The sequence below is a fragment of the Rhea americana genome, unplaced genomic scaffold, assembly GCF_003343005.1.
Source record: "Rhea americana isolate MKP2758 unplaced genomic scaffold, rheAme1 scaffold_162, whole genome shotgun sequence".
NCBI lineage: Eukaryota > Metazoa > Chordata > Aves > Rheiformes > Rheidae > Rhea > Rhea americana.
The window spans coordinates 522,944-534,015 of NW_028185728.1; the positions used below are offsets into that span (position 1 = coordinate 522,944).

At 40.7% G+C, this 11,072-nt stretch overlaps 1 protein-coding gene across 1 annotated transcript; it reads right to left on the reverse strand.

The window, feature by feature from the left end:
• Nucleotides 1-2,112: 2,112 nt before the first annotated feature.
• Nucleotides 2,113-9,024, reverse strand: LOC146598473 (E-selectin-like). The gene is made up of 11 exons (XM_085300212.1): nucleotides 8,918-9,024; nucleotides 8,585-8,660; nucleotides 7,778-8,164; nucleotides 6,842-6,949; nucleotides 6,535-6,720; nucleotides 5,686-5,871; nucleotides 5,141-5,326; nucleotides 4,097-4,204; nucleotides 3,670-3,691; nucleotides 3,490-3,562; nucleotides 2,113-3,154 (listed from the first exon to the last, which is right to left on the reverse strand). Exons 2-10 carry the CDS (start codon nucleotides 8,619-8,621, stop codon nucleotides 3,505-3,507), a joined length of 1,278 nt encoding a protein of 425 aa, XP_085156338.1. The 5' UTR covers nucleotides 8,622-8,660; nucleotides 8,918-9,024; the 3' UTR covers nucleotides 2,113-3,154; nucleotides 3,490-3,504.
• Between the last annotated feature and the right edge of the window lie 2,048 nt (nucleotides 9,025-11,072).

Sequence of the window (11,072 nt, forward strand, 5' to 3'; positions counted from 1 at the left end):
CCCCTTCTGTCAGACTGCAGATGTAAAATGGCAAAGCCACCCAGTAGCTCAGCTACTTGTTGGGAATAGGTTAAATTGCACCACCAAAACCATCCTCTTGCCAAACAGCAAACGCAGAGCTGCAAAAGGACATCTGTGCCTTGCAGTTAATGTTACCTTCACAGCTTCTATAGGTCACAGCAGAAGCAGATATCTGCTCTGAAACAAGATGCCAGGCAAAACACAGATCCTATTCTGGACAATGCCAATAGCCCAGTAAGCACTAGGAAATCCAAGGGAAATGGAGCAACAAGAAATGAGGAAAGTTCCTCCAGCAAAGATCCTATGGTCCTTTTGTGGCAGTGGACATATGGCAACGCACTGTAAACAGGAGTGAAACAATAGAGTTAATAAACAACTATCTAGCAGTGTGCATTCCCTGGGCCGTTATATGAAGGCCGTTATATGCCTCCTTGACACATAACAAACAATAAGAGAGCTGCGTTCATGGTCACTAAGACAGACACGTGCATTCCAAAAAAAAAAAAAAAAAAAAAAAAAGACCCCCCCCCCCAAAAAAAAAACCACCCCACCACTTCCAAGATGCTAAAGGACCGGACCTGGACTTGCCACGTCATCATGGCTGGCATTTCATGTCCTGAAGCAGGAAAAGATAGTGCTCAGAAGAGGGTTAAGAATCAAACTGCCTGGACAAACCACAGCTAGGGCTAACCAGTGTTACTTATAAGGACAGAAGTAGCCTGCAAGTCACTGGAGGGAAGGGGAGTCTTTGTCTGGCCTGGGTGATACTTGCCATAAAAATGGCAGAAACGGAAGACAAATTCTATCCAAATGTGGTCTCAGTCCTGCTACCACTAGAAGTCATATGAGCTGTGGAGAAAGGGGACAGTTTTAAAGACTCTTGTCTGGTGACATTGTCCCCATAAGATCCCAGGAAAAGGAGCTGCCAGAAACGCAAGCCCCGCTCTGCTCTGTAGGAAAGGAGGAGCTGGGCTGCCCCAACTACAGCAAGGTGGGAGCCATACTGGTCAGAGCAGATCTCTCCAGAGRATGCTGGGGGCTGCACACACAGGACAATAACAAGGACAGGCTGGGGGACACATGTGGTGGTTTAGCTCTCAGAACAGCTCCTGCAGGGATTCAGAGCAGGGCGTTTCAGGCTAATCTCCTATGTCCCCTTAGGGAACCTGAAGGATTATTGCTCTACATCTGCTCACATGGTTGGGCCCCACCTTGTCAAGGCAGGATACATGTGGGCAGCTGCTCTCAGTTTGTTAATCTGTTTGGGATAAACAGTGATGGGTCCTGTCTGTTACAGTGCAACATCTAACAGACTCTTGCTTGCAGGCCTGGTGGCTTCTTTTCGGCCCTGCCTCAGGAAGCCTCACGTTTTAACAAGAGCTGGCTCCTGTCCATAGCTATGGAGGGCCATAGTGCAGCTTCCTTGGCTGCATCAGGTGCTGGGGAAGGCAGCCATGGCAGTGCCTGGCCATTATCAATATCTGACCATTGCTATTCCAGGAGAGTCCTGGTTACAGCTCAATCCAAGGTGGAAGCGTAGGCACCAGGACAGGAGGCACCACACACCTCCAGAGCCATGCTCCTGCCTGCTGGTACGTGCTCTCCCAGCCCTCCTCTAACTTCCAGGCAAACAGGGCTACAAAAGACATGTGTGGGCTGAGGGATTTGGATTGCTAGCTGTTCACCCAGGTCACCTACTTGTTTCTGCTCTCCTGTTCCTCCTGAGCGTGCCCCTCTCAGAGCTTGCTGCTAGCCGAGGCACCTGCTTTACAGGATACAGTTGAGCCTTCCTGCTTCCTTTTTTCAGGACTGGAGATACCAATCTGGGGTCCATCTCTGGCTATGCTGGCTACCATGCAGTCAGTGCCATCTGCCGGCTAATCTGTCTTCAACTGTTATGGAAAAAAGAAAGCTAAATAAGGGAGCAAGCCCCCACAGCCCTGCTATTTTGCCGGTCTTCTTCCCCACTAGATTTTGCTACGGAGTCTGTATCCACAAAGCTGACAAATCACCAAAATGATGAATGTTTCCAAAAAGGGAGTATTACATTTAAAACTTTATTAAATACTATTACAAATATGACAATATTAGATGAAGTCAAACAGAYGTTTAACTTATGAATATAATTTAAACATAACTTAAGACATTTCTCATTTAAAGTCCCTTCCTAAGACCTTTAAGCTCTTTATACTTTACTGCATTCTTGCAATAAATAAAACAGCTTCCATTTTATTTGCAAATAATATACGAGCAAGAAATCCTTGATCTTTGATTTATTTTAAAATTATCAGGCCCAGATCAATGGCCACAGGCCTACTCAGGGACAGATATTTTACCATACTTCTACAGTTAAGCAGTACAAAAATACCCACAGTAAACAAAATACAAAAGAAATTAAATATTTATATAAACACTTATATTACAGTGCATAATCCCATTGGGATGAGAACATTTCAGATCTACTTGCTGCATTCAGATCTACTTGCTGCATTCAGAAACCAGAGTACCTAGAATAAACATTAACACTCTTAGTGTGCTACAGCAAGAGCTTAATGTCCAAAAATCTTTCCAGCACATGCAGCAGAAACCCAAGTAATTGTCCCTATCATTACAGGCATATTTACTGAGATCCTGTTAAAATAAAATGACTTCAACAATAAACCAGATCAAAGGCTCCAAAAGGAWTTCAATTAATATTTTATCATCCCAATCACTTTGTTTCTGCAAATGTAAACCATGCGTCTCCAGGAGACCTCTCCAGCAGTGAAGTGATGGAAAATAATGCATGTCTTCACCTCACCTAGGTACCTTCAAGTACTCTAGAGGAGAAACCAGCCTCCTCTTTACAAAGCAGCTTACTATTTGCTCACCATATGGAGAATAGATGGCAAAATCCCAGTTAAAAAAACACACATGACTGAAGGTAGACTGCATTTTGCCAAGGGGCCAGAGTTTTGCTCTCCGCTTGTTTGTCTCCAGTGGAAATATCAGACAGCTTGAGTTCAAAATGTCTTAGTAATAAACAAGGTGAATCATCTTGTCAGCAAGAGGTAAAAACATCTGGACAGCTGCTGATCTGCATGCAGTTTCATTTTCTGCAAATCTGAGACATAAGTAAAGATGGCTCCAATTCCTGCAGAGAGAACAAAATTCCTCTAAATTGGAAAACTAACACAGATTTGTATTTGCTCTTATTTCAGAGAAATTGTGTGGCAGGCAGTAAAAACATACAAAAGTATTCCTAATATATGTGGATAGACAGAAGCTTAGCACAATCATCCTTTGAGCTGAACAATCATTTCTGAATCAATAAATCTACCAGTCTCTTTAGGAACTTTCATGCTATGATGGATATTAGGTACCCCAAAGTATATTCCCATTTCTGCAACTCTAGAGCAATTGAAGCTCTGATTGCTTCTGTGATTAGCAGGAAGAGAAATTGTGAATACAGCTATCTTATGAGCTTACCTGAAGCATTTAGATTCAAACATTCTGGCCAGCACTCTGGAAACTACCTTCAATAGTGAGGCTCTGACAGCTACTATAAAATAGAAATTAAAGGTACTTTAGTGACAGCTGTTCTATATCAAACACATTTTAGCAAAGAATTACTGCAATGTGTCTCATGCTTTTTGAGACGTAGCTTACCTGGAAGGAGTATATTTCTTTCCTGCAAAAAGAATAAGAAAAGACATTAGCATTTCAAGAGGAAAGTCCCTTTATGCAAACATTCTGCTTTCCTCTCATTTCTAAATATTTGACAAAAAGAAAAAAAAAAGAAAAATCCAGCAATCAAACAGCCAGTTGTTACTGTCTTGTCAAAAGCCCCATCTCATCTTCCCATTCATGTTTCCTGGCAGTAGTTGCTGATGAATAAAACTGTTGCTTTTTCCTCCCATAATTCTTAAGTGATTGGTTTTAATCTTACTGATTTAACTATCATCCAAAAGTGGCATATATACCAGCTTAATATGGGAATGTTCACTTTTTCAGAAAAGTCAAGGGTTCTACTCTACTCCCCAGTGAAAAATTCAGGCAGGTAAATGAAATCAGTTGATCCAGTCAAACTGCTCACCTTTTCTTCGAAAACGTCTTGCAAGCCAGAGGAGGAATGATGCTGTGGACAGCAGAGAGGCACTTGTGGCTGCAATGCCCACAGAGAGATAGCTGACTTGTTCAAAAGCTGAAAAGATGAAAATATTTCAATGAGATTGAGACACATGAGATCTCTGAAGTCCTTTCTACTTCACCCTTTTCCAAGTGTTCTTCCTAAAGAATCAGAATTGCTGCTTGTCACCTGTGAATTTTCTTACCAAGACAGGACAAATCCTGTACGCAAGGTGAAAAGCCGCATACTAAAAATTATTCACCTTTGTCAAAGCAATAACAAGGTAACAAGCTAGCTCTATGAGCTTCTGCCTAGACTCCAGCTTCAGAGGAGGATTTGTGCTTGTCTTATTTTATGTTTTGGTTCATATTTTGATTTCCTCTGGAGTGTCTTCCTCTTGAAAGAATCCCATTGAATCAAAGAAATTATTCAAGGATGCAAATTCTGTCCAAGTGAATAAAGCAGAGTTGGACTCTTAGGACTTCAAGTAAAGACACTCCAAGTGGGCCCAAGTATGTTCCCACTGAAGTCAGTGGCAGAGCTCTCGCTGTCTTGGATGGGAAGGCAAGGATGAGACTAACAAAAGCTCTAATTTTATAGGGCAGAAGAACACTGAGAAGTCTTTCAGATCAAAGAAAAAAACTATCAGACCAAATCAACAGACTGAATATAGATTTTAAACCACAAAGTTGTGCATCACTAGAAAATTTTCTTCTTTGTTAATGATGTGGCAAATGCCCAACACTAGTAATATTTTAATTCAAAAACAAACCAATCAGCTTGGGGGTTTCTGTTCTTGATATGAAATCAAGATTTCTCACCAAGGCCTTTAGGATTTTGGTTTTGTTTTCCCTATTTTCAAGCAGCATATTGAGAGATTTTGTTGGGCTTCTTTCTTTTTGGACTGAACAATAGTTTCTAGCTCACTGGCATATCTGATCCACCCTTCTATACCTCCTCATTTGATTAGAAACTCAGTGCCACCTTTGTGGCTAGTCATAGGTAAGATACCTTCACATGTGGGCAGACTGGCACTCCAGTTTCCTGAATGACTGCACTCAAGAACATGAGAGCCRTTCAGCTTCCATCCTTCTATGCAGCTGAAGTGGCAGGCTGTGTTGTATGTGAAGTTCCCAGCACCATGTAAGCAGTCCACAAACCCTTTCTCAGGAGAGCTCAGTGGTTCACACTGTACTACTAAAATACAGAAAGAAATATTAATTGTTAATAAAACATTAAGGACTTTCCTGTCTTCAGCCCTGTTTTTGCACTAGCAAATCTACACTGTATCTTTAATTTACATTATCTTGCCAGAACAAATGTTTTTTCAGTGCTCTTTCTCTAATATGTCTTCAAGTTCAAATATCTGGGAAGCTCATTTACAGGCTCATTTTACAAGTATTATTGGTAGCTGCAATTCAACTGTTAACTAATAAATAAAATTAACTGCCATTAACAAATGGGATTTCTAGAGCAGTCAGCACAGATGCCTCAGGAATCCAGCATACCAGTGCCAACAGCCCCATCTGCTCAGAGATAGGCATAAAGAAAAGTACCTGCACAGGCTGGCTGCTGCCCGTCCCAAGCCCCAGAAGACCCACACTGCAGCAGGGCTGGTCCTGTCAGGGCAAACCCTTCCTCACAGGTGAACTTGCAGGTAGCACCCCAGGTGAGCTCCACAGAGGAATGGGAGCAGTTCACAAAACCATGAGCAGGCATTTCCAAGGCAGGACAGGTCACAGCTGAAAGCACAAGAGACAGCRCACAGTTTAGCTTGTGACAAAGTGGGAAGGGAGTTTTCCCTGAAACCTAGCAGCATATGCAATACATCAAAGTAGAGGAGAAGAGACTTATGATCCTGCCATTTCAGAAGGTGGACAGGAGCTGAAGGATCTCAAAGTGGAAAATTGTTTTATGGATTAGATGTAAACTCATCTGCAGTTCACAGTAGCTGGTTATAATCAAAAATTTTCAGTGTAACTGCTGGTTGTTGATACATGTTTGTTGGTAAGTTTGACACTGCTTGCTTCAAATGGTAGTTTATTTTAAACTGAAGACTTCAAGAACTAATCACTACAATCAGGATCAACTAGCCTGTTGTGAGCAGTCTCAATGGGATCACCTCCATTTCCTGCTCTCTACTGAAGTGGGGGGGGAAGGGAAGGGGGCAGAAAAGGTTTTCTCCAGAAGGAAGTCTAAGGAGGGGTGAGGCATTGGTCCTGCCCATTTCACCTCTTCAGGGACAAAGAAGGGCCTCTGTGCTGCAATRAGGCAGCACCTTCACCACAGAGTTAATTACAAAGGAATGGGCCAGAATCTGTTTGTATCTATTGGCAGAGTAACTCTGAAGCATACAGACCTATGTACAATCTGGAAAGTTCATTACCACTGCTTGAGAAGCTCACCTTTGCACTCTGCAGGGGAGGCAGACCAGACCCCAGAAGAGGTACAGTGGACTGATTCTACTCCAATCAACTCATAGCCTTTTTCACACTGAACTGTGCAGGATGAGTTGTAGCTGAAGTTCTTCAGTGGGTGACTGCACTTCAGGCTCCCATGATCAGGTTCCTTTAGGGTGTCACAAGCCTCAACTTCAAAGAAACACACACACAAAAGTCACTCACTTAGCAGTTAAATTGATAACTGAGACAAACTGAACACTAGTTAACATGACCATCTCCCTGGTTGAAAAGAAGGATAGAATAAGCTTACCAAATTCACATTCAGGCCCATAAAATCCAGGGTTACAGTGGCAGGTGTGATTGTTAATAGTTTCTATGCATTCCCCACGGCCACTGCAGAGAGACAAGTTGCAGGAAGCTGAGGGGGAAAAAACAATTAGCAAGTTATAAAAGAATCTGCATTGGTCACTAATGAAACTTGATTAGTGATTCACTTATCTTTCTGGTGCTGAACAAGCACTTTGTATAGCAAAAGAAAAGCAAGGGACTTGCTAATAGTTAGTAAAATTACCTTGCCCTTGCATGACAGCATTTCAGAAATAAACACTTATGACAGCCTAGCTCAGAGGAATAATTCCACTGGCTGACAACTCCATAACCATTTGTGCTCAGGTAGATATTAGGAATATTTAAAATGCAAAAAGAACAATAAGCTATGACATAGGTAGAAATCCTCAACAGGGACATTCTTCACCAACTCACYGTAATTCTGGTTTGGCAGATACTTGACCACTTTTTTTAAAACAAAACAAAAATACATAGGTGTAGCCCCTTCCACATAAAGCACCTAAGTCAATGCAGTTATCAGCAGAGAGAGACAGATGCCTCCAAAAAGACAATTCTTACCTAGCTGAGAAACCTACTGCAGGCTAGCTGAGATACCCACAGTGTCTCTGCTGTCTCAGGGTGGGACGGRAAAAAAAATCACTTTCTGAAAGAGCCTGTTTCTCTCCAGCAGTTATAGAGAGGGTCAGTGACTTGCTTAGAAAGACTTACATTCTGAGATAGGTGAGATCGATAYAGCTCTTAGAGCACAACCAGCTTCAGCTCTGAGTAGTCTACCAAGGGGCTGTGTTTAAGGGTAAGGGTACAAGTGTTTGCAGGGTCAGGTAGTTAATATTTAAGACTATATTAAACGACACTTCACTAGGTCATCTCCACAGGGGCTCACTGGTATATATCATACCTGTATAGCACAAGGCAACCTTCTTTTTCTCACACTGTGCATCATTCCATTTGCCATCATCCTTTCCTCTTTTGATGTAGATTTCAACGCAGTCCTCATTGTTTCCTTTGCCATTTGGCTCRCCTGAAGCCCAGTTTTCTGCCTCTTCTGTCAATTCTTTGTTAGTTCCAACCCAGGTCCATGTCTCATTAATTTTTCTGATTCCAATCCAGTAGTAACCCGGATTGAAGGGTAAGAAACTATTCAGATAGCTGATTTCCTCCTTATTCTGAATAGCAACCATGTTAGTATACTTGTCTTTGCACCACAGCTCTGCTTCATCGTAGGTCATGTTTGTGTCTGAATAATGGTAGGTCCAACAATTYACCTCCTCCAATATCATAAGTCCTGGAATGAGAAGATACAGAGAAGTTGGTACCACTTCATATATTCTCTAGAAGAAAAAGACCTAAAAATATTCCATGCTTATCAATATCTGAACCTGCATAGGCAGTAGTTGCAATTATTTTATATGCAACTAATTGGCATGTTTAAAAAAAGGCATGTCAGCATTAAGTATAGGGACTTCAATCTGTAAAACTATGCCCAGTTACAAAGTTCTGCAGGCTCTGTAGCAAACCATATGAACCACTGTCTGACTAGTGAGCAGGGAAACATGCTATTGCAACTAGAGGTTTTTCCTATATGAAAATTAGCCTCATGCTAATTAGCTCATGTTCAAAAATTCTGTTTAATTTGGAGTTCAGACAAAGTAGCTACACTAACAGTATCATCCAACCAGTTGTCTACAGAGATATACACACTTACCATAAGCAAGAAGAGATAGGGACCACAAGCAAACCATGTTTCTGAGAATTTTCTCTTCTATCTTTTGTGCAGACAGCTACAAAAGACCAGAAAAAGGAAGACATTTGTATAAAACAGATTGCTTTTCAATATAAAATACTGCCTATGTTTCTATTCTACACACTTTTTAATAAATTRCTGAGGAATTAAATAAGATTTTCATCTAGGGGAAATGCAACATTTAAAATAATTTTTAATGTCAAGACAGATTTWAAGGAACACCAGCACAGAATTCTGTCCAATTTTCCCTTAGCTACGCAATGAGATGGAATAAAACACTCCATTTATACTCACAGATTGTAGCTGTGATGGCCAGGTGCTATAGAAGTCTAGTATTTTTCAGTGATTGCTTTCCTTTGCTAAGTTGCGGAATATGGCCTGGAAGATGAAATTCAGCTCAAAGCAGTCTGGATTGTGTGTTCCTTTTGCCCTTACTGCAGCCTTTTATTCTCTCAGCACAGCCCACCCTCCATGAGACGGGAAATTCCACGTGGAAAAAAAAATTATTGGAATATCCCTGGTTCTGACCCTCTCACATATTAAGCCTGACACTTCCCCTTCCCATATCAACCCTCCCACAAAGACAACCATGCTGACAAACTGCCAACTGCCAGATGATACAGCTTTACTGACAGAAACACACAATTCCAGGATATCAGCATAAAAGTTCGTTTAAGAGTCTGCTGTGTGAGTCTATTCCAGCTTTTCTCCTAGCATATATGGATGTGCTTTTCCTGATCAGAGGGAGCTCTTTGTGATTTTCAGCCACAATTTTTCTTTGGAATACTGAAGCTATGCAACTTCTTGCAGAGTAAAAAGGGAAAYACTCTTTATGGGTTTCTATAGATGTTCAGATACATACTGATGATATAAGAATCAACAGAAATGGACATGACAGCTTCTTTAAAGTATCACCATCTATCACTACTATAGTTCAGACATTTGCTTTAAAGTCCTCTATGTAAAGCGAACTAGGAGATTAAGGCATACAATTCCCCTTACTTGACAATAGAATTGAATATGTCCTTAAGAGGCTACAGAAACTTTGAATGTTCATGAAAGCTCTGAAATAGAAAAATATATATACTTTATCCAATTATTCTGACACTTTTGGTACATTGCTCATAGGGCCAGATGGGAGGAGAACGCTATTTTGTTAGTAGAGTTAGCTTTACTAACAAAAAGCTTTCAAARGAGTATACCTACTACAGCAGATCTTTTCCTCAAAACTACGACRAGACATGACATGTTTTCTTTAAATTCAGAACAACAAGTATCCCGAGAATGGAAATATATCAAATTTTTTCCTAAGTGAGTTTTTATATTAAGATGTGCCCATCAATACCATTGACAGCTTGATAACTAAAGCTATCAACACTCCACTTGAGCAGATGATAAAATATTTCAGCAGAATAAGCAGATCAAGTAACATGAAGTACTTTTAAGGACTAACTTTTGTCTTAGTAGAAAAAGTAAAACATCTGTGAAGTAGCCATAGCTTGATAAATCTTTGTCCAGCCAAGGAATTCAAAGGAAAAAGGACATAGCAAGGAGTGGAAGTGGCCCCAGTTACTATCAGAATATGAGAGTTTCTTATAAATTTCAATATGAAGCCTTAAAAAGTGTGTCAAAAATCAGTTACCAAATAAAATGAGAATTAGACAGATCAAACACACTGAATATTTGCAGAGAGGGCAACGCTTTCTAGCAGATGTGAACTAGTAAGGCTAGAATCACAGATAACCCATCAAGAAATTTTGGAAATTTGAAGTTAACTTTTGACTGTCCTGTAAACACATTCTGTGACTGCAGGCCTGGTCTAGCCTCATTTGTAACAGCCAGACTCTTCCCATGGACTTGGAATTCACAGGAAATCAGGACTGCTATTTCTTTAGTCTCAGTTGTTCAACTGTAAATTGAGAATTAAAACATCTCCTGACTGTCAGTTTATTCTGTCAGTGATCTTCAGGTTGTAAACCCTTGGAAGAGGGACAAGTATTTTTAATTGTACATTGTAGTACATCATGCAGTGGGTCCTAGTTTTATGAGGGGTCTGTAGGTGGTATCCTAATACAAACTAATGGTAACAAGTTTCCATAGAACAATCTTTTTTCTCCTTAGTAGATATAGCTCAGCTGTCATAATCATACATACAGAGAAATAATAGACTACTTCAGCACAAGCTTATATCCTGTTTGGTCTCAGAAGTGGAAAAATGCTTCACCTTTTTTTTGGAGATTCACTTTTTCAAATTGCTTTATGAGCTTCCTGCTGGTAAGTGCTCATCTTTTTCATAGCAGAAGCTCCAAAGCTTAGTGGAGGAAACTTTACTGGAATTACTTTGCCAGGGGAATCTCCACAGGAAGGAAGAGAGGTTTCATAGTTTTCAATGGTCTTCCTCTACAGCGGCTGTCTGAGACTGCTTGTCTGCAGCAGAAAAAGAAAAAAA